The sequence below is a fragment of the Chiloscyllium punctatum genome, chromosome 3, assembly GCF_047496795.1.
Source record: "Chiloscyllium punctatum isolate Juve2018m chromosome 3, sChiPun1.3, whole genome shotgun sequence".
Classification (NCBI taxonomy): domain Eukaryota; kingdom Metazoa; phylum Chordata; class Chondrichthyes; order Orectolobiformes; family Hemiscylliidae; genus Chiloscyllium; species Chiloscyllium punctatum.
Genome location: NC_092741.1, coordinates 30,845,053 through 30,868,284, shown reverse-complemented (window position 1 = coordinate 30,868,284; position 23,232 = coordinate 30,845,053). Strand labels below are relative to the sequence as shown.

At 45.6% G+C, this 23,232-nt stretch overlaps 1 protein-coding gene across 2 annotated transcripts in view; it reads left to right on the top strand.

The window, feature by feature from the left end:
• Window positions 1-11,265, top strand: part of LOC140457113 (leucine-rich repeat and fibronectin type-III domain-containing protein 2) — a 184,907-nt gene extending 173,642 nt beyond the window's left edge. Inside the window, exons 3-4 of one of the 2 annotated variants that reach the window (XM_072551134.1) lie at window positions 5,368-6,323; window positions 10,267-11,265. In XM_072551134.1, the coding sequence (XP_072407235.1) occupies window positions 5,368-6,301 (934 nt within the window). In that variant the 3' untranslated portion in view covers window positions 6,302-6,323; window positions 10,267-11,265. Of the gene's footprint in view, window positions 1-5,367 lie in introns of both variants that reach the window. The other variant, XM_072551127.1, reaches the window with a different exon arrangement.
• The last annotated feature ends 11,967 nt before the right edge of the window (window positions 11,266-23,232 follow it).

Sequence of the window (23,232 nt, the reverse complement as noted above, 5' to 3'; positions counted from 1 at the left end):
TTGTTCACTGGAAGTTTGAAAATATGTGGTGAGCTGCCCTAAACCTTACTTGAAGTAAATCCCATTAACCCCTCACACCTGTCCATGCAGACCTACTTAACCTACTGGTCTCGGTCCACTGGTATCTCTTTACTCCTCCAATTCTGGCTTCTAGTCGATACCCTTTACCCTTGTCCCATCATTAGTGACCATACCTTCAACTGCAGAGGACTAAACTCTCCATCTCTTATACTAGTATCTCCCCGTGTAGTGTTCAGTTTTGTTTCATTGCAGGTCTTGTGATTGATCTTGTTTTATTTTCCCTGTTGAAGGTGCTAAATGAATGCACATTGCCGCTGAAGTGGTTTGCGACTTTCAGCGAAGTCAGTGTTTCTCATGACGACATTAATAGCAATCGTTATTCTCCATCTTTCTCTCAGGATATGGACATGACTGGTGAAACCAGCATTTGTTGTGGGAGAGGCAATGTATGAGGGGAGAGAGGGGAATTGGGGTGAAGAGACAATCGGCGAGGGGTGGTGTGCGTAGTTTGGGACGTAGAGAGAATAGGAAGGAAGGGCATTGGGAGGAAGACAGAATCAAGGGGAGGGGAGATTACAAGGCAAACCAAATCAAGAGGAGGTAGGAGGAAATCAGACGAGTAGGAAGGGATTGGGAGGTAGAGAGAATCAGAAGGAGAAAGGGATCAAAATTAGAGGGAATTGGGATGAAAGTGGAGATTGGGAGGTAGAGGCTGTCAGGAGGAGAGGGGCATCAGGAGGCAGAGGATGTTGGGAGGTAGAGGCTGTCAGGAGGAGAGGGGCATCAGGAGGCAGAGGATGTTGGGAGGTAGAGGCTGTCAGGAGGAGAGGGGCATCAGGAGGCAGAGGATGTTGGGAGGTAGAGGGTGTCAGGAGGAGAGGGGCATCAGGAAGCAGAGGGTACGAGGAGGAGAGGGGCATCAGGAGGCAGAGGATGTTGGGAGGTAGAGGGTGTCAGGAGGAGAGGGGCATCAGGAGGCAGAGGATGTTGGGAGGTAGAGGCTGTCAGGAGGAGAGGGGCATCAGGAGGCAGAGGATGTTGGGAGGTAGAGGCTGTCAGGAGGAGAGGGGCATCAGGAGGCAGAGGATGTTGGGAGGTAGAGGCTGTCAGGAGGAGAGGGGCATCAGGAAGCAGAGGGTACGAGGAGGAGAGGGGCATCAGGAGGCAGAGGATGTTGGGAGGTAGAGGCTGTCAGGAGGAGAGGGGCATCAGGAGGCAGAGGGTATGAGGAGGAGAGGGGCATCAGGAGGCAGAGGATGTTGGGAGGTAGAGGCTGTCAGGAGGAGAGGTGCATCAGGAAGCAGAGGGTACGAGGAGGAGAGGGGCATCAGGAGGCAGAGGATGTTGGGAGGTAGAGGCTGTCAGGAGGAGAGGGGCATCAGGAAGCAGAGGGTACGAGGAGGAGAGGGGCATCAGGAGGCAGAGGATGTTGGGAGGTAGAGGCTGTCAGGAGGAGAGGGGCATCAGGAGGCAGAGGGTATGAGGAGGAGAGGGGCATCAGGAGGCAGAGGATGTTGGGAGGTAGAGGCTGTCAGGAGGAGAGGTGCATCAGGAAGCAGAGGGTACGAGGAGGAGAGGGGCATCAGGAGGCAGAGGATGTTGGGAGGTAGAGGCTGTCAGGAGGAGAGGGGCATCAGGAGGCAGAGGATGTTGGGAGGTAGAGGCTGTCAGGAGGAGAGGGGCATCAGGAAGCAGAGGGTACGAGGAGGAGAGGGGCATCAGGAGGCAGAGGATGTTGGGAGGTAGAGGCTGTCAGGAGGTTGAGGGTGTCAGGAGGTAGAGGGTGTGAGGAAGTTGAGGGTGTCAGGAGGTTGAGGGTGTCAGGAGGCAGAGGGGCATCAGGAGGCAGACGGTGTTAGAAGGTAGACGGTGTCAGGAGGAAGCTGAATTGGAAGAGAGTTTCAGAAATGAAGAGACATCAGGAGGGTGTGGAATTGGGGGAAGAGGCATTAAGACCAGAAAAGAGACGAGGAGAAGAGAGGATTGAGAGGAAGGAGGATCAGGAGGGAGGAGATATGAAGAAGAGATGGGATGAAGAGGGTTGGGATTGAGCAAGAATCAGGCAACAAAGGGGGGAGTCAGGAATGAGAGGGTTGAATACAAATGGGATCTGGAATGAGGACGATCAGAAATCAGAATAGTCTGGAATGACGATTGTCCAGAACAAGGGAAGTTGGGAATGAGTGGACTGAGAATTAGGTGAATTAGAGAATGAGATGTGAATGGATAATCCAGAGAGAGGAAAGGGGAATGTGATTGGGATGGGGTCAAACAGATCTTCTCCTATGCCACCATGGACATTTGCTGAATATTTGATAGAAAGGTGCACAGCGCTGGTTAATCGGACTTCTTTCCCGTGAAGCTATGGGGTTGGAGCAGGAACAGCTTGAATAAAATCTCCAACCAATTAGCATGAAGTGCTTTCCAATATAGCAACATTGTGATAAAGAATAGAGAATAGTAAGGTAATAGATGGGGTTAGCATTAGGGAGGCTGCAATGAAGTCTGAATCAGGGTTACTGTGCATGTATTCCAATGTACAGAGATTGAGATAAATAAAATTGGAGAATTACAGACACAGATTGACATGTGGAAGTATAATGCTGTGAGGATAGCAGAGACCGGGCTCAAGGAGTGGAAAGGATGGATGTTAAATATTCCTGGAAACACAATGATCAGGAAAAGATAGACAAGAATAAAAAAGGGTGTGTTGTGACGTATCGATGAAAAAGAGCATTGCAGTGCTGGAGAAAGAGGATGTCCCAGAGGAGTCAATGACAGACCACATTTGCCTAGAGCTAAAGAATAAAAGCAGACACAGCTACAATGCTCAGTGCAGCCTCAAGACCATCAAGGGGAGGCTGACGAGTTGCAAGGAAAATTGCAGGAAGGTGCAGAATTATAGCATTATAATGGGGGAGAACAATTGATTGACTGTAGACTGGGATAGTAGTTGTGTAAAGGGGTAAGAATTCATCGAGACTATTCAGAAGAACTGGTATATTTTCACTCCAAAGAGAAATGAGTCACTGATTCTCAAGAATGAGAACAGAATAAGATTAGATTCTGTACAGTGTGGAAACAGGCCCTTTGGCTCAACAAGTCCACACCAACCCTCTGAAGAGTAACCCACCCAGACCCATTTCCCTCTGACTAATGTACCTAACACTTTGGGCAATTTAGCATGGCCAATTCACCTGACTTGCTCATCTTCAGACTGTGGGAGGAAACCCACACAGACAGGGGGAGAATGTGCAAACTCCACACAGACAGTCACCCGAGGCTGGAATTGAACCCGGGTCCCTGGTGCTGTGAGGCAGCAGTGCTAAACACTGAGTCACCGTGGGAGACCATTTGGCCGGTAATGACTGCTGAACCATAAGGTCAGTGCAACGATCAAAAAGAATAACAAAGCATCCAGAGTATGAGCCCTTAATTGGGGAAATTCCAACTTCAATCAATGGGTAAAGGTCAGATCTGGATCAAAAAGGTTGAAGTCATAAGCTGTCCAGAAAAATAGTAGTTGAACAATGGGTTACCTTCAGAGAAGAGTTAGTTTGGGCATGGACAAGATCAAAGGAGAAAAGGTGTGCTCATGACATTTGTCAGATGGAAAATACAATTGAAAACAAGGCTAAATATTCAGAGCAGTGATGAAACAATAGACAGCACAAAGGGAGCATGAAAGGAGACTGACAGCTCACATTAAATAAAGTTCTAAAGCCTTCTCAATGCATACAGGGTGGTAAAAGGCGGAGTAAGGTTACTCAGAGACCAAAATTGGGATTCACACTTCGAGGCAGATACAATGTTTGTGAGTTTAAACCAATATGTTGCATCTGGCTTTCACTGAGGAGGAAGGTACAGCCTCGGGCATGATGAGAAAGGTGGAAATTCAGTTGTTACATAGTCTTAAAACTGAAGAGGAGAAAGTATTGAATACTTCAAGTTAATCAGGCAGCAGGGACTGGATGCAATGTGTCTAAAGACACTGAGCAACATGAGAATAGAAATCACAGAGGTGACGGAAATAACTGTATCACAGCAATGTTTGTAGCACATGAGGAGGCCATTTGTCCCATCATGTCTGTGCCAGCTCGCTAGTTAGTGCTTCAGAATTTCAGCTAGAGAGCGAAGAGTGAGAGGAGGATTAACAGTCTTTACTGAGACAGTTGTTAGGATTTGGAATGCATTGCCAAAGGGCAGATTCTACAGGAGGTTTCAAAGGAGAACTGATCATATATTTGAAAACGATGAGGTTAGAGGCTTACAGAGAAAAGGCTGGAGAATGGGTCCAGCTGGGTAGCTCTTATAGAAGCCGGTATGGACTTAATAGGCCTCCTACTATACTGTAAAATTCTCTGATCCTATGATTCAACCAATGACCATCTCCCTTAAGCCATTCTCATGCCAGCACCTCGTGACCCTGCACAGTAGCCCTTCACAACTAACTATTTGATCTCCTTTTCAATGTTACAATGAAATTGGCTCCCATTGTGCATGTCACTTTGCAGAATGTTGGTATCCTCTTGAATTCTTACTTATCTTTGCAATCTGAAGAGGTCAAGACGAATCAGGGCTAATACATTTAAAAATTGGACCTCGGTTAGTGTTGTAGAACAGAGACCTAGGAGTTCAGGTACATAATTCTTTGAAGTTTGCATCACATATAGATAGAGTGGTTAAGAAGGCGTTTAGCACGTTCGCCATCATTACTCAGACCTTGAGTTGGGATGTTATGTTGGGATTGTACAAGACATTGTTGAGGCCTCTCCTGGAGTACGGTAACCAGTTCTGGTCACCCTCTTATAGGGATGATGTTATTAAGCTGGAGAGGGTTCAGAGGAGATTTGCCAGGAATGGAGGATTTGAGTTAACAGGAGAGGCTGAATAGGCTGGGACTTTATCAGTGGACCATAGGAAGGGGGGACCTTTTAGAGGTTTATAAAATCACGAGGGGTTATAGATAAGGTGAATGGCAGGTGCCTTTCCCCTAGGATGGAGGATTTCAAGGGCAAAAGGCACATTTTTAGGATGAGAGGAGAAAGATTTAAAAAAGACAGGAGGGACAATTTGTTTACACAGGGGGTGGTTCATGTGTGGAATGAGGTCCCAGAGGAAGTAGCAGATACAGGTACAATTGCAACATTTAAAAAACATTCAGGTAAGTAGATATAAAAGAAAGGTTTGGAGGGATGTGGGCAAAGGTGGGGCTAGTTGAGTTTGGGAACATGGACTGGGTTGGACCGAAGGGCCTGTTTCTGTGCTGTATGACTCTATGAATCAAAATGTTGACAGTGCTAATGCTGTTCTTGTTGTTCTCTCTCTCTGTGTCCTTTCATTCAGGATGATTCCTGCTTCGAATAAGGCCTTTGTTGTGAAGAACCTGGTGTCTGGCTCTGGTTACGATCTCTGTGTCCTGGCCATATGGGATGACACGGCCACTACTCTGACAGCCACCAATGTGGTGGGCTGTATCCAGTTTGTCACCGGAGTGGATTACAATCGGTGCAGGTCCTTCCACGGCCACTTTCTGGGCGGCACCATGATCCTGGTGATTGGGGGCATCATTGTGGCCTCGCTCTTGGTCTTTATCATCACCCTGATGCTCAAGTACAAGTTTTGCGGCGGCCAGGACAAGATGGCGGCGGTCAGCGATGAGTGCTCACAGACGGCAGCGGCAGCAGCCTCGGCCTTCCCCGTCCACAACGGGATCCTGCCTCAGTTCCAGCCACCCAAGGCCACGGGGCGTGACGAGCTGCTGGAGTTCAACTGCGGCTCCCTTCGCAGCAGCCTGTCCTCGCCGTCATCGTCGTCTTCGGGCTCCAGCCGGGACTGCTACAGCCTCCGCAGTGACAGCAGCACCCTCTCTCGCAAGTGGCGGGCCACCTCCAGCAGGCACAACATCGACCGCCTCATGGGGGCCTTCGCCTCCCTCGACCTGCGGTGCCAGCGCAAGGATGAGCAGGAGGCCCGTGACTCCCGGGCATCCACCCTGGCCCGCTACTCGGACAAGGAGCCGCTGCTGGGCCGCAGCGAGTCGCGCCTCAACAAGCTGCTGGCGCTGCCCATGGAGGGCAAGGCCCGGCGCAGCCACTCCTTCGACATGGGGGACTTCGCCTCCGGCCAGTGCCTCAGCTACCCCAGGAAGATCACCAACATCTGGACTAAGAGGAGCCTGTCGGTCAACGGTGTGCTCGTCCAGTATGACGAGGACGACATCGAGATCACCAAAGGGGTCTACTCCAGCTCGGACTGGGTGATGGAGAGCACCGTTTGAGAAAGGAGCACTTCGGCATGAGGCAAAGCGAGGAAATTACCAGGGTGCTTGGTGGGGGGGTGGTGGAATGGTCTGGAGGTGCACGGCGAGAAACTGGGAGTGGCGGCTGTGGTGGGGGATTTGGTTGAAATTAAGAGGGAGTTGAGTCACTGTTTTAAAGGGAAGGATATCAAAGTCTGCCCAACAATGCAAACACTGGGTAGTACTCAGGAGCAGGCAGACCTGGGAGATTTGTCCTTTTCCCTCCTTCATCCCCAACCCCACCCTCATCTCCGATTCCCACTTCTTGAGTGCTTTTCTGAGAAACGACTGGAATGCAGAATGGTCCTCCTGGTCTCAGAGACAACGAAACGTTACTTTTACCCCACTGCCTCCTTGACAATGCAGACTGCCACCCAATGCCAAGGTGAGCTGCGGCTTTGAACATGGCCTGAGCTTTTCCGATGGACCAGCTGAGCGGGCCATGCCCAGTATCACGGTTAGCTGTAGCTTCCCAGACTGACACGTGCGAAAAGGGAGGGAGGAGGGCTCAACGTTGCTACCATCAGTGACGCCAAAGCGCACACAACAAACCAGAGGGTCAGCACTCCTGCACCCCCCCCCTCCCCCTTAGCCAGTGGCCCTGTCATGTCACTCTCTTCCTTTGCTCTTTTTGGGATAAGCGCTCCACACGATGATAGCTGCCCACCTGTCTCTCCTTCGTGAATCCATTCAATGTTTCACTCCAGTCGGTCAGCAGGACAGTGCAAGGTCAGAAAGGCCTATCACAGCCAAGGAGTTAACGCTTCTGTCTGTTTCTGCACCACAGTCCCAACACACAGGAAGGGTGCCACAATTAGTTTGTGTGAGGTGCCACAGAGGCTGCATGTGAAGTTACTCAGAGTTCCAGAAATGCAAAATTATTGTTCACAAGAAATCCTCAGTGGCGTTCTCTCGACACAAAAGGTGGCCTACTCAATTTAAACAATGCAAGACTTTGAGGGGCTAAATTACCTCGAACATATAGAACAGAAAGAGGTCATTCAGCTTTTTCAGTCTATTCTCACTCTTACATTCCACACAAGCCCTTTCCCATCACTGTTTCTCAAACCCCATATGCCTCTGTGTCATCCTATCATTGGCCCCCATGTTCTTATCCAGCTTCCCCTTAAGTGCATCAATTCTATTTGCCTTGACTACTCCCGGTGGTAATGGGTTCCATATTCTCCCCACTCTGTCCTGCACTAATCATCAGATTTATGACTGGCTGGTAGATTTACCGGTCTATGCCACAAGTGAAAACAATTTCTCTCTTTTGAACTTAGCAAATCCCTTCACAGCTGCAGATCATCTTCTAGGTCGGCTCCAGGTCTTTTGTAGAAAATCGGAAAATGAATTGTCACTGACTGGACCTGAGAACGAAGGGGAGATATTGAAGGAACTCTTTAAAGCAGGCCAACAGATGACAGACTGCTTAACTGTTGATAGAAATTGAGGAAGAAGTTTAAAATGATAAAAGGAAGTTGAATAAATATTTCAAAGGGAAGAATGCATGAAAGTTCACCCACTAGCACTTGCCTGTGCACCCAATGGATAGAATTCAAGAGCAGCGAGACTTTTATGACTTTGTGCCATAATGCCTTATCAGTAAAGCCTTTAATTCTTCCCAGAGGTTACTTCAATCACTCTTTAGAATCCAATGATTGAATGGTGTCAGACAGAGAGATCAAGTGGGATGGACAGTGTAAATAGAAATAGGCTTCTAGCCCTTGAGCCTCCTTCCTCATTTGTGGCTTATCTGCACCTCAATTCCTTTCATCGTCATTGCTCCATGCTCTGTAACAGCCTTAGCTGACAACAATCTATATCTTGGCATGTTGGTGTTTCATTTTTCTTGTCAGTTGACCTGAGGTGTGTTTTAAGGTGATAAAAGGGTCCTGAAGCTGGATTGAAAGAGTTTCCTCTGGTGATGTTTCGCAACGTGTAGGTATAACTTATTGGTAGAGTGAAGACATTCAAGGGGCGATGTGAGATAGTACCCATTCACGAGAAGAGTTGGGAAAATCCAGAGTGGGTGGGCAGAGGACATTAACGTGTTGATCGCATGCTCATTACTTTCTGTCATGCCCAGCTTAGGAAAGGAGAATTTTGCCAGAGAGTTTCTGCAGGGGTGTGGGGTGGTTTGTCACTGTGGGCTCTTCAGGTCATTGTCCAAGTCAGATATACACAGCATGGTCATGGCTACCCAATCACTGTCATTCCATCTGCCCTTTCGGATCACCTCCAGCCTGACCATGTGCTCCCAGCGGAGTCGCTCTTTTGACAATATGGAACTGCTGTGCATTTTTGGCAATGTTCATTTTCCTTAAGGCACTTTATGCCACGGGATTTGAAATCCAGAGGCTCAATTGATAGACAAGAAATGTTAGTTGACATCTCAAAACTTGGAAATTTGAATTCAGTAAATCAATTTAATTTGAAATGAAAGGCTAGGAGCAGAGGTAATCATGGAGACCCTACAGTGTAGAAGCAGGCCATTCAGCCCATCAAATCTACACTGACCCTCCAAATAGCATCCCACCGAATCCCTACATTTCCCATGGCTAATCCACCTGGTCTGAAAATCCTGGACAATCTAGCAAAGCTAACCCACAGAATCAGCACATCTTTGGACTGTGGGGGGGAAACTGGAGCATCCAAACATGGGGAAAAAAGTGCAAACATGGGGAAAAACAAGGCTGGAATCAAACCTGGCTCCCTGGCACTGTGAAGCCGCAGTGATAACCACTGAGCCACCATGTCACCCCGAAAGGTTGCCATAAGAATTGGTTTGCGAATGTCTTTCGGGGAGGGAAACTGACCATGCTTAAGCTATGTATGGCTAGAAACACCATTGCAAAGTGGGTGACTCTAAATTTTTCTCTGAAATAGCCTTGCAAAATGCTCAGTTGTATGAAAATGCTACAGAATTACCACATGAGTTGTGGCAGTTAAAGAACCAGCTCACCACCCATTCAAAGTTTGCAGTAAATGTTAGTCTTACCAGTGATGCCCATGTTCCATGAATTAATAAATTCATTTCAATCCCTACCCAAACTCCCAATGCAATTCTTTTTCGCTCTCTTTTGATGCCATTCATTGACACGTTTGCACCAGTTCTGCTCCCAATAACTCAGTAGGTTAATCTGAGCACCAGACATGCATGAATCTGTTCTGGTCGGTTCGTCATATAAAGTCCACAGTTGTGTACTTCCAATGCAGTCAGACCCTGTGAATAGAAACTCTGGCTTGGTTCCATCCGCCTCCTTAACATGCAGGTACTGAGGTTACATATTAAATCCTTTGATCACCCCAACTAATGCTAATGAACCCAGCCTAGAAGAAGAGCAAATCCAAGATGGTACCTGGAGCCTCACCAACACACTGGGATGAAAGTTGTGCTAAAAAGCAGAGAGGCATGAAGGAAGACTAAATTAAATTAGCAATGTGACTGAAATGTCCCATTTCCAATCATACAGTGCCACCTGACTATATTGATCCGAGAACAGTGAGGTGTGGCGCTGTAAAACAAATTAATCCTGCCTTTCAGCCATTGTTGTCAAACGCAGGCCTTGAACAAGGCCTGTAAAGGGCTGTGCACTTATACAAAGAAACATGCGCTCATACAGAGCCAATGACAAAACCTTCACCTCCAAAAAGTGACTTCTAGTTGGTTGCTACATCTGGGCCATATGTCCACATTGGAGTTTGTGATGCTGAGTGTGTATTGCTTGAAAAGAATTGAATGTTCAGGCATTTGAATCCCGCCCACTGTCCACCTCCTGCTCCCAATATTGTACAGGGCTAATTCTATTTTCACCCTGAGAGGTTTCTCCTTAAGGAGTGGCACACAGTGGCTCTAGGGGGTTAACGTACAGAATTTGATCTTGTTTTGATGGGTAACTGGTCTCTCAAGTATTTACCTGAAACATTTTATTTTTGCATAGCCTATTGGTTCGAACCTACTGAATGCCATGTCCATGAGAGACCTTTATGAGGTCCAGGGAATTGACCAAAATGGAGGAACCTGCTATCTGAGTGTCTATTGCTTTGGCTTCAGGTCATATCAGGATGCAAGAAGATAAAATAGCAAAGGAAGAAAAATATATGAGGAATCATGGGGGAGTGGGGAGGGTGGATACGCGTCCAAGAATCACTTGACTGCAGACGAGTGATTCAACAATGGGTTTGGTGACATGCCTCCAAGTCAATGAACTCAGTCTCAAGCCTCTCCCACTGCCGTGCATCAGTTTACAACAGAAGCTTCTTCTGTTCTGGAGACACTTCCTTCAAAGGACGTAAAGAAACTACTTTGCAAGTTGGCTGAAACCAAGGGCATGCAGTCACCAGCGAACAAGAGGCTGCCTTATCTGAAGCAACCTTTCCCTTAACCCCAGATGGGGGGGCCAAGGGAGGATATGGTGGAAGATTGTCTGGCCACAAAGGAAACATGTATCAATATCTTTGAGAATGTTGTTGAATAAGCATTGTACCCTGGTGTACATATATTATATATATAAATATACATATATTTATTTATTTATTTCACTCCCCCTCCAACCCCAGGCTGAAGGGCAGAATTGCCCTGCGCCATGTTCAGTAACTGTCTACACGTGACTCTCCCCTTCACGGGTCATCCTTATTGCTGCTCCACCATGTCAGTGTTTTATGGTCAACCACCTGTGCGATTGCTGCTTATACCATGGACACAGCCCCTTATCAGGGTTCAAAAGGGATTGGTGGGGTGTGGGGGGGGGTTCCACCTCACAGAGACTTCCTTTATTCTCTGGTTGTCTGATGGTTTTGTTGGAAAGTCGTGCATTCACTTATTTTATACCAGAAGAGGACAGATATTGTAACGCGAGACTTTGTCGTAACGTAGTTTGTTTGTTTTCTAAAAAAAATTTGGGAGAAAAATCTACGAACATTAAAGCTGCTAAGAGCGATGAGCTTGTGACTCCGTCTTTTATGTTGTCCTCGTACTCCGATCCGAGTTGAAATCGGCCTTGCACCGTTTCTGCCTTCACGATAGAGAATCCCAAAATCATTCCAGCGATAAGTGCAAATCGCCAGGTGCAGGGCAGAGAAGAACCCGAGCAAAATTATCTTCAGAAGGTGCGAGCAGAGTCGGACATTCAGCCCAGCACATCTGTTCTGCCTCTCAATGAGATCATGGTTGATTTGACAAGCCTCAACTCCACTTTCCCGCCTTTGATTTCCTCACAAATTAAGAACCAGTTTTTCCCAGCCTTGAAAATATCTAATGACCCAGTCTGGGCGGTCCCCTGCCGCAAAGAATTTCCCCGATTCACAACTCTTTGAGAGAATAAATTCCCCACATCTCTGTTCGGAATATGCGACCCCTTATTCTGAGATGACACCCTTTGGTCCTAGAATCTCCCACAGGGTGAAACAATCTACACTGTCAAGTTCCCTAAGAATCTTGTTTCAAAACGGTCGCCTTTCATTCTTCTATATTCCAATGAGTGCAGGCCCAAACTACCCAACATTTCCTCATTAGAAAATCCCTCATGAACTGGTATCAGCGTCAAGTGAACCTTCTCTAGTGAAAGAGCTGAAGAGTGTGGTGCTGGAAAAGCACAGCCGGTCAAGCAGCATCCAAGGAGCAGGAGAGTCAAAGTTTCAGGCATAAGCCCTTGTGGGCGGGTGGCTCGGTGGTTAGTGCTGCCGTCTCACAGCACCAGGGTCCCAGGTTCAATTCCAGCCTCGGGTGACTGCCTGGGTGGAGTTTGCACATTCTCCCAGTTTCCTCCCACAGTTCAAAGGTGAATTGGTCATGCTAAATTGCCCATAGTGTTAGTTGCACTAATCAGAGGGAAATGGGTCTGGGTGGGTTACTCTTCAGAGTATTGGAGGATTGGATGTGCTGAAGGGCCTGTTTCCATCACTGGAGGGAATCTAATGAGGCCTGTCCCTGAAACGTCCCTGGATGCTGCCTGACCTGCGGTGCTTTTCCAGCTCCACACTTCTCAACTCTAACTCTCCAGCATCTGCAGTCCTCACTTTCTCTTCCTTCCAATGCCAGCTTAACCTTCCTTGGGTAAGGGCCCCAAAAGTGTTCCTGGTATTCCAACAGTGGTCTGACTAGTGCCTTGTATAGTTCTGGCAAAACCTCCCTGCATTCCATTGGCCAAACCACATCACCCACTGAAATGCGATGCTGGCTTTTTTGTGATTCTTGGGCAAGAACTCCCAAATCCCTCTGGTCTGGATTTCTGCAGTCTTTCTCAATTTTAATAATGTTCAGCTCCTCTATTCTTCCCGCCAAAGTGCATAACCTCACATTTTCATACATTATATTCGATCTGCCAGGTATTTGCCCACTCACCTAACCATGGGGGAAAGGGTAGAAAGCAAATGGATGGAATTAAGTGCTGACCAGATTCTGGGACCAGCTTGAATTCATCTGAGAATTTCAAAAGAGGTTGCCAATGAGATAGTAGACAGATTGGTGTTGATTTCACAAATTCCCCAGAATCGGGAAATGTCCCACTGCATTGGAAAGTTGCAAATATAACACTGCTATTCAAAAGAGGAATCAGAGAATAGGTAATTATAAACAAAGGTAAAATGCTGCCGATGTTAGAAATCTGAAAAAAAAAGTTTCCCCACCTTTATCTGTGCTTAGACTCATAGAATTACTACAGTGTGGGAACAGGCCAATGGGTCCACACCAGCTAATCCCCCTGCCCTATCCCTGTAACACTAAAATTCCCATGGCTAATCCACCTAGCCTGTATAATCCTGAACACTATGGCCAATCCACGCTAACCTGCACATCTTTGGATTGTGGAAGGAAACCGGAGCACCTGGAGGAAACCCACGCAGACATGGGGACAATGTGCAAACTCCACACAAACAGTCACCTGTAACAGGAAACCACAGACCAGTTAGCTTGCTGTCTGTCGTAGGGACAGTGCTGGCTGTGTACATAGAAAAGCTCAAGATAATTGGAGAGACCTCAAAAGGGAAGTTATGTTTCATAAATTCATCAGAATTCTTTGAATGAGTAACATGCACTATGGATAAAGGGGAGCCTGTAGATGTATAAAATACTGTGGCTGCTGAAAATCTGAAACAAATGCAGAGAATGCTGGAGAAAATCAACAGGTCTGGCAGCATCTGGGATGAGAAATACAGTTAATATTTTGAGTCAGGTATGACTTCTTCAGAGCAACACAGCACATTAACTCTGGTGCTCTGTCTCTATGGATGCCGCCAGACCTGTTGAGTTTCTCCATCATTCACTGTGTTTATTTGAGACTGAAGGTGTCCTGTAGACTTCCAGAAGGCATTTGATAAGGTGGTACAAGGGAAGGCAATGGCCCAGTGGTATTAATGCTGGACAGTTAATCCAATGACCCAGGTAAAGTTCTGGGGATCCAAATATAACTGTGGGAGATGGTGGAATTTGAATTCAATAAAAATCTGGAATCAAGAATCCAATGATAATCATTAAACCATTGTGGATTGTTGGGAGGAAACCCCATCTGTTTCACTAATGTTCCCGTGGAAAGAAATCTGCCAGCCTTACCTTGTCTGGCCTACATGCAATTCCAAACACACGGCAATATGGTTGACTCTTAACTGTCTTCTGGGCAATTGGGAATGGATAATAAATGCTGGTTTCACCAGTGAAAGCTACGTTCTGTGAATGAATGACAAAAAAGCTCCAAAAGGTGGAAAACTAAAGTCTTCGGTGTGGGGACAAACAAACTAGCATGAATAGAAGATTGGTTGGCTGACAGAAAACAGAGACTATGCATAAATTTCTGATTGGGAGGGTGGGATATGTCTCAGCAGGGCATCAAATTTACTCAATTTATATCAATGATTTTGATAAGAGGAGCAAAGGCATGATCAGTAAGCTCACAAATGGCACCTCAACAGGTAAGAATGTACATTCTTAAGAAAATATGAGGAGATTACAGCTGGATGTAGATTGGTTAAGTGGGAAAAACTTGGCAGATGGTCTACCATGTGGGAAATGTGAATTTGTTCACTTTGACAGGAAGAACACAAAAAAAACCCAGAATATTAGGTGCACAGAGAACAACTGCAAAATTCCAATAAAAGATTTAAGTGTTCAGGTACGTGAATTGTAAGAAGTGAGTACAGCACGTAGGCAAGAAGGCTAACGAGATGTTATCCTTCATTATTAATGGAATTGAACAAAAAAGTAAAGATGCTATGCTTCAATTACACAGGGAATTCATGAGAAAACTCTCAAATAGTGTGTGTAATTTTGGTCTTCTTATAAAAGTAAGGACATATCTCCATGGCAGGATATTCTGAGGAGATACCTGGAATAAGTGGGTACTCTTACAAGAGTTTGATTCCCTACAGTGTGGAAACAGGCCCTTTGGCCCAGCAAGCCCACACTGACCCTCCAAAGAGTAGCCCACCCAGACCCATTTCCCTATGACTAATGCACCTAACACTATGGGCAATTTAGCATAACCAATCCACCTCACCTGCACACCTTTGGACTGTGGGAAGAAACCTACACAGACACAGGGAGAATGTGCAAACTCTACACAGGTAGTCACCCAAGGCTGGAATCAAACCTGGGTCCCTGGCACTATGAGCCTGTAGTGCTAACCATCGAGCCACCGTGCCATCAATAGTTTGGACAGACTGGGTTGGTTTTTCATTGCATTTTGGAAAGTGACGGGTGATTTGATTGAAGTATATAAGACCCTGAATGATCTTGACAAGGCGGGTGTGGAAAGGTTGCTTTCTCGTGTGGGTCTAGGGAGCACGATTTTACATATAAGGTCAGGGCTAGCGCTTTTCGGAGACAGATCAGGAGAATTTGTTTCGTTCTCTCAGAAGGTGGCGTGACTTTGGAACTCTTTGCCTCAGAAGACAGTGGAGGTGTGATCATTGAAAACTTTTTAAGCAGAGCTGGGTAGATTTTCATTAGGAGAAAAAGTAAGGACTGCAGATGCTGGAGATCAGAGCTGAAAATGTGTAGCTGGAAAAGCGCAGCAGGTCAGGCAGCATCCAAGGAACAGGGGAGTCAAATGTTACCAACAAATGTTCTGGGAATGTGGGATTCAAAATGCAGACTGATTAGCCAAGACTTTGTTAAATGACAGTGAACAGTTGAGTGGCCAAATGTCCTACTTCTGCTCCTATTTCATATTGTGACCATAAAAAGGCACCACTTCAGTTTCTGGCCTATTCTCCATCTCAATAATAACAGCAGTCAATATTCAGAAGGCAGCATCAGCATAATAAAACATTTCAAATCATTCCACAGGAGTGTTAAAAAAAAGGTGTAACATCAGGAGATAGAAACATAGGATCTCTACAGTATGGGAGCAGGCTATTCGGCCCATCGAGTCCACAGCAACCTTCTGAAGAGCATTCTACCCAGAACCACGCCTCCTACACTACCCCTGTAACCCTGTCTTTTCAATGGTTAATCCACCTGGCCTGCACATCCCTGGACATTATGGGCACTGCTCGCAAAACAAAATTTTTCACTGTACTTGGGTACATGTGACAACAGCTGAAAATGTGTTGCTGGAAAAGTGCAGCAGGTCTGGCAGCATCCAAGGAACAGGAGAATCGACGTTTCGGGCATAAGCCCTTCTTCAGGATTCCTGAAGAAGGGCTTATGCCTGAAACGTCGATTCTCCTGTTCCTTGGATGCTGCCTGACCTGCTGCGCTTTTCCAGCAACACATTTTCAGCTCTGATCTCCAGCATCTGCAGTCCTCACTTTCTCCTACATGTGACAACAATAAATCAAATGAAATAACACAGCCAATCCACCTAACCTGCAGATCATTGGACTATGGGAGGAAACCAGCATCAACCCACACAGACATGGGGAGGATATGCAAGCACCATGCAGGCAGCTGGCCAAGGGTAGAACTGAACCCAGGTGGCTGGCACTGGGAGGCAGCAGCGCTGACCACTGAGCCACCATTCCACCTGACACTGAGTCAGATTTGGTCAAAGAAGCATGCCTTTAGGAGTGAGGTAGAGCGAGGTAGGGAGGGAATTCCAGAGTTTTAGACTGAGGTAACTGAAGACATGGTCACCAATGGTGGAACAACTCAATGCAAAGCCACTCAAGAGGCCAGAATTAGAGGAGACCAGAGATTTGACTCCAATTGGCAATTGCAAGCTTCTTTGTATGAGCCCTGTAGAATTCTCCAACCAGACATGGCAAATGAAGAGCAATAGATAGCCCTTCTGCAATCTGTTCTTACTCAAGCTCCTTGCTCTCCTCATTGATACTTGGGGGGTTGCTATGTGCTCCATTAGCTTATATACATAAGTGTGCAAAATCATCAAAGGTGCATAAATGGGTCAAAACTCCCTGGGAGTTCCGTTGGCTTTCCCAAGCTAACTCCTGTAGGAATTCTGACAGATCCCAGGGAGATTGGTGGATAGGTTTTTCCATGGGTTGCACACAGGAAGGGTTACCATGGAGGCAGAACAGGCTTGAGATGCCACAAACGTAGAAACATGGAAAATAGGTGCAGGATACGGTTCGATATGATCATGGCTGATCACGTAATCTCAGTATCCCACTCCCCCCCCCTCTCCCCTTACCCCTCAATTCTTGTAGCCACAAGGGACATGCCCAGCTTCCTCCTGAATATATCTAATGAACTGGCTAAAAAAGTTTTCTGTGAGAGAGAATTCCACAGCTTCACAACTCTCTGAGTGAAGAAATCCTTCCTCATCTCAGTTCGGAATGGCTTACCCTTTATTCTTAGACTTTGACCTCAAGTGCTGGACATCCCCAACATTCTTCCCGCATCTAGCCTGCCCAATCCCATCAGGGTTTTATACATTTCCAAGCGATCTCCCCCTCATTCTTCTAAATTCCAGGTAGTACAAGCCCAGTTGATCCAATCTTTCTTCGTATGTCAGTCTTGCCATCCCTGGACTGCGTCTGGTGAACCTTCGCTGGACTCCCTCAATAGCAAGAATATCCTTCCTCAGACTCAAAAACATTCATTGGGTTTTCAGTGGAACCAGGGAGAATTTGTGAACACATATATTTACAAGATGGGCTGCCATGAAAATGACCAATTGAACTATGTGAAAAGCTCAGCAAGGATGAGATTCCCTTCCTCTTTATTTACCAAATGAAGAGGGACAGTTAGCTCAGGTGATGCAGAGTAACACTGGTTCAATTCTTGTAGCTGTGTGGCTGCACAGCCTCTCCTTGGATAGACTTCCAATTCCAGATGTCGTTGCTATGGACATGGACCTCAGAGGTCTATGCTCTGAGAGGGAATATTGGCAGAGACTGTGACTAGGTTACACAGTGAGTTACAAGAAGAAGACTTATAAATCGCATTGCACAAAAACTAATGGAATCCTAACTGCCTTAAACGATGTACTGACAGCACGTGCACCCTCCAAACCAGCAAACACATAATGACCAACTCTAGCTCTCACTTCGGTTTTGAAGGCTCTGAGTTCAATCCTACTCCAGCATTTGATAACCATTCACTGTCTGGTAATCCAGTACTGTACTAGTGTTATGATTGTCTCTACAAGACACAGGTCAGGAGTGTGATGCAATACTCCCCACTTGCCTGGATGAGTGCAGCTCCAACAACACTCAAGAAGCTTGACACCATCCAGGACATAGCAGCCTGCTTGACAGGCACAACATCCACAAGCATCATCTTCCTCTGCCACAGAGCAGTCGTGTATACTAACTACAAGATGCACTGCAGAAATTCATCAAAGATCCTGACACAGCATCTTCCAAACCCACGACCACTTATATCCAGAAGGACAAAGGCGGCAGATATATGGGAACACTATCACCTGCAAGTTCCCCTCTAAGCTACTCACCATACTGACTAAGAAATACAGCAAACTTTTTATTAACCAGCACCTATGTGAACAGGAGTGTGCTGGTTGGTCAAATATTTGGATAATTAAGAGGTATACACGACCACAGTAAACGCTGACCAAGCGAAGTTTTGAGACATCCCTTTTAAAAAACTATCTAAAACATCGACACACCTCCTAAAACCAAAGTAGAAGTACAAAATAAATAATAGAAACATAATACAGGGATTATACACATCCCTCTTATCCTTTATTTACATCATAAATACTCAGACATCGCGATAGGTTGTGTCAGAAATCACATGACACCAGATTATAGCCCAACAGGTGTATTTGAAATTATAAGCTTTCAGAGTGCTGCTCCTTCATCCACTTGATGAAGGAGCAGCGCTCTGAGAGCTTGTGATTTCAGATAAACTTGTTGGATTATAACTTGGTGTCATGTGACCTCTGACCTTATCACCCCCCCACCCCCCCCCCCCCCCCCCCCCCCAGTCCAACATCTCTGGCACCTCCACATTGTGGTAGATTATGGTATTTTGGTAAATCATTTTTGCCGGTATATCAAGAGGTCGAGTTGATAAAACAAAGTTTGTTGTTTATGCTGTTTCTTCAGTATCGCTGGGTCAAAATCCTAGAATTCCTTCACTAAGGGCATTGTGGGTCTATCTGCATCATGTGGACGCGACAGTTCAATAAGGCAGCTCACCACCACCTTCTCAAAGGCAACTAGAGATGGACAATAAATGCTAGGCCAGTCAACAATCCCCACATCCCATGAATGAATAATGAAAAATAAATCAGAGAGACCTGAAGCTAAAACTCCGGTAACTCTCCCAGGGAAACGTATAGGTTTCCATGCCTTTATTCTGAAAAATAAAAGGTAAGGATTTATCTATGGTGTGCTAGCAAACCATTATATTTATTCAAAATCAGAAATGTTATTTAATGACCATCACATTGCTGTCGATGGGAGTTTGTGTGCAGATTTGTTGCGCTATTTCTTTCAACAAATGAGTGCACTATCAAACTCTATTTAATTGGCTGCAAAGCCCATTGGTGGGTCCTAGGCTTGGGAAAGGTGCTACATAAATGTAAGTTTTTTTTTTATCAATTTAAGAAACAATCTATGGAAGTTGATGTGGAGATGTTAAGATGTATGCAAAAAATTCCACATACAAGTCATAGGACAAATAAAGGGGTGCTTGAAATCACAAGGATTGCAGAAAGTGACATCCAGAAATATTAATTAATTGAGTCGAATTGAATTGAATTTATTGTCACACGTTCTGAGGCACAGTGAAAAAACTTTGTCTTGTGAGTAATACAGGCAGATCACAGAGTTAAATAGCATAGATAAGTAAATAATGGGTAAAACAAAAGCACAGGTACAGGCAAATGTTAAGAGTTTCTGAGTCCATTCTGTATTCTAACAACAATCAGGTAGAAACTCTTTCGAAACTGGCTGGTGTTTGTGTTCAGGCTTCTGTACCTTCTCCCCGATGGTAGAGGTTGTAGAAAAACATTGCCAGGGTGGGATGGATCTTTGAGAATGCTGGCGGCCTTTCCTTGACAGCGGGCCGGGTAGAATGATTCTATAGAGGGGAGGTTGGCCTTTGTGATTGTCCGGGCCAAATTCACTGTAACCGTCTCCGACCTCGAATGGTACAGTTGCCATACCAGGTAGTGATACATCCAGACAGAATGCTCTTGATGGCACATCTATAAAAGTTGGCAAGGGTATTCCCCGTCATGCCAAATTTCCTCAGCTGCCTGAGGAAGAAGAGATATTGTTGGGCCTTTGTAACCAGTGCGTGAAGAGTCCGACCTCTTCTGTTCAGCAGAAGGTACAAAATCTTAAACACAGAGAGCAACAGGTTTAAGAGCAGTTCTTCCCTGCTATTATTAGACGTCTGATTGGACCTCCAAAATCTTCAATTTCAGTTTCTCACTCTCACTCTCTGTGCACCTTCTTTGCAGCCTTAACATTGCATTCCTCACTGTGCTTCTATGGTATAATCCGTCTATGATGCATGCAAAACAAAACTTTTCACTGTACCTTTGTACATGTGACAATAATAAATCAAAAAATCTGAGTGGTAGGCAGTGAAAGAAGGTGAACTTAGACAGAGCTAAACTATACATGGCAGGCAAGTTACAGAGCATGACATAAAACAGACGATCGTGGTTTACTATGAGAGAAGCAACAAACATCAGCAACCTGATTATGTGCCCATCAACAATGATGTCAGCTATTATTTTGTTAAAATAATGCAGTGGCATTACTGCATGCATTGGTGGTTGTGCATTCATCTGTAGGTTATATTGAACTAACACTGAACTGGACTGGCTATATAAATACAGTGGTGGCAAAACAGACTTGTGAGCAAACTTCGAGTTTATTGAATAAAGTGGGCAATAGCCATAAGGGTATGAAACTGGCTCAGTAACAGGAAACAGAAGGTAACAATTAATCATTGTTTTCTGAACTGAAGGAAGGTTTATGGTGGAGTTTCCCAGGACTGGTATCAGGTCCACTGTTCTTTCCGATATAACTTATTCAGACCTTAGCACACATTGTTTCAAAATTTGCAAATGATGCAAAATTTGGGGTCTTCGGAAATTATGAGGATAGGTTAAAAAGTCAGCATATCATCAACAGCAGCCAGTCTGAAGATTGAGTGTAATTCAGGATTCAGCAGAAGGAGACAAAAACTTTTGAGCAAGTGTGGGAAAAATAGATTATGGGAACAAAACTGTAAGGAACATAGAAACAGAGTGAAAAAGCTTCCGTAAATATGGTAGGACAGAAAGACAAATAGCTCCCTAACAGTCAGAGCATTTTTAAAAAATTATTCATTTACAGAATGTGGGCAACACTGTCTGGTCAATGTTTATTGCCCAATCATAATTGTTCAAGGGCAGACCCCATTACTGTGGGTCTGCAGTCAGATGTAGGCCAGACTAGGTAAGGATGGCAGATTTCCTTCCTCAAAGGACATCAGTGAACTAGATGGGTTTTTTCTGACAATAATTTCATGATCAACATTGAATTCTTAATTCTAGATTTTTTTATATTCACCATGGCAGGATTAGACCCCAGGTCTGCAAAATATTATTGATGCCTCTGGACTAACAGATCTAGCCCTCACCTAGCTGAGCTGGGGCACTTAGTCATAGAGTCATAGAGATGCACCGCACAGAAACAGATCCTTCGATCCAACTTGTCCATGCTGACCAGATATCCCAACTTAACTGTCGACGTAGTACCATGGGAGGGCTACACTGTTGGTTGCATCAATTCTCAAATAAGATGTTAAACCCTCTCTCAGGTCAGCGTAGACGTTGCCACCATTTAAAGAGCTGGGCAGTTCTCCCCAAGGCCCTGAGGACATGGTTTCATTGAAATTAACATCTGATTGTTACCTCAAAGCTGCTGGTGGGATCCTGCTGTATACAAAACAGCTACCGACTTTACAACATGATACTAAATAGAGAAGGAAGGAATGGCGGAAGAATTGAACTCGTATTTTGGTTCTGTCTTCACAAACAAAGGCATAAATAACCCCCCAGGAATGTTTGACAACTGAGAGTCCAGTGAGACGGCTCATTTGAAGGAAATCTGTATTAGTAAAAAGATGATGCACATAAAATGAATGAGGTTAAATGCTGATAAACGACCAGGGCCTGAAAATCTATATCCCGGAGTACTAAAGGAAGTGACCCTGGAAATATTGCATGCAAAGGTGGTTGTGCACTCATCTGTAGGTTATCATTGAACTGAAACTGAACTGGACTGGCTGGAGTAGCTGCAAGAGCAGGTCAGACATTAGGACTCCTGCATGTAAGTAAATCACCTCCTGACTCCCCAGAGCCTGCCTACCATCTAGAAGACACAAGTCAGGAGTGTGATGGAATACTCCCCACTTGCCTAGATGGGTACAGCTCCAACAACACTCAAGAAGCTTAACACCATCCAGGACAAAGCAACCCACTTGACTGATTCCACATCTAAAAGCATCCACTCTGTCCATCAATGACACTGTACTATGCACAAGATGCACTGCAGAAATTCAGCAAGGTTCCTAAGACACCACCTTTCAAACTTACGACCACTTCCATCTAGAAGGCCAAGGCCAGAAGATACATGGGAACACCACTACAGCTTCCCCTCCAAGTCACTCACCATCCTGACTTGGAAATCCATTGTCGTTCCTTCAGCGTTGCTGACTCAAATTCCTGGAATTCTCTCCCTAAGGACATAGAAACATAGAAAATAGGTGCAGGAGTAGGCCATTCGGCCCTTCAAGCCTGCATGACCATTCAAAAGGGCACACAGACTGTTACAGTTCATAGCTGTCATAGCTCACCACCACCTTCTCAAGGGTGACTAGGGATGGGCAAAACATGTTAGCCCACTCAGTAATGCCCATTTCCCATGAATTCATTTGTTTTAAGAAGAGGACATGAAGTGAAGATCCACTCGACTGATACAGGAGGTGCACTGGATCTGTCCTGTGAGGCGAGGTTATTCAACTGGGGACTGTGTGCAGCAGAATTGTGAAGGATGAAAGACAATTCAATAAAAATGTATAACACATCAACAGGGCTCCTCAGAGTATATGTAGGGAGGGTGTTTTTCCTTGTTCTGGGGTGTTCAGAATGAGGAGTCACAGTCACAGGATATGGAGCACATGAGGTCATGAAAAGAAATGACAGTCAGACACAGGGGGAAATTATAATGGGGAACAAAGAGAGGGGGGACAATTCCATACTTAATCTTGGTTCTGTCATCACATAGAAGGACACAAACAGAATCCCAAAAATGTTGGGGGGGGGGGGGGGGGGGGCACATGGTTTAGTGAGAGCATATGAACACAGGAACAAGGAGCAGGAGTAGGCTATCTAGCCCCTCCAGCCTGCTTCACCATTCAATAAGATCATGGCCGCTCTTTTCATGGACTCAGCTCCACTTACCCGCCCACCCACCATAACACTTAATTCCTTTACTGTTCAAAATTCCATCTTTAACTTAAAACCATTCAATGAGGGAGCCTC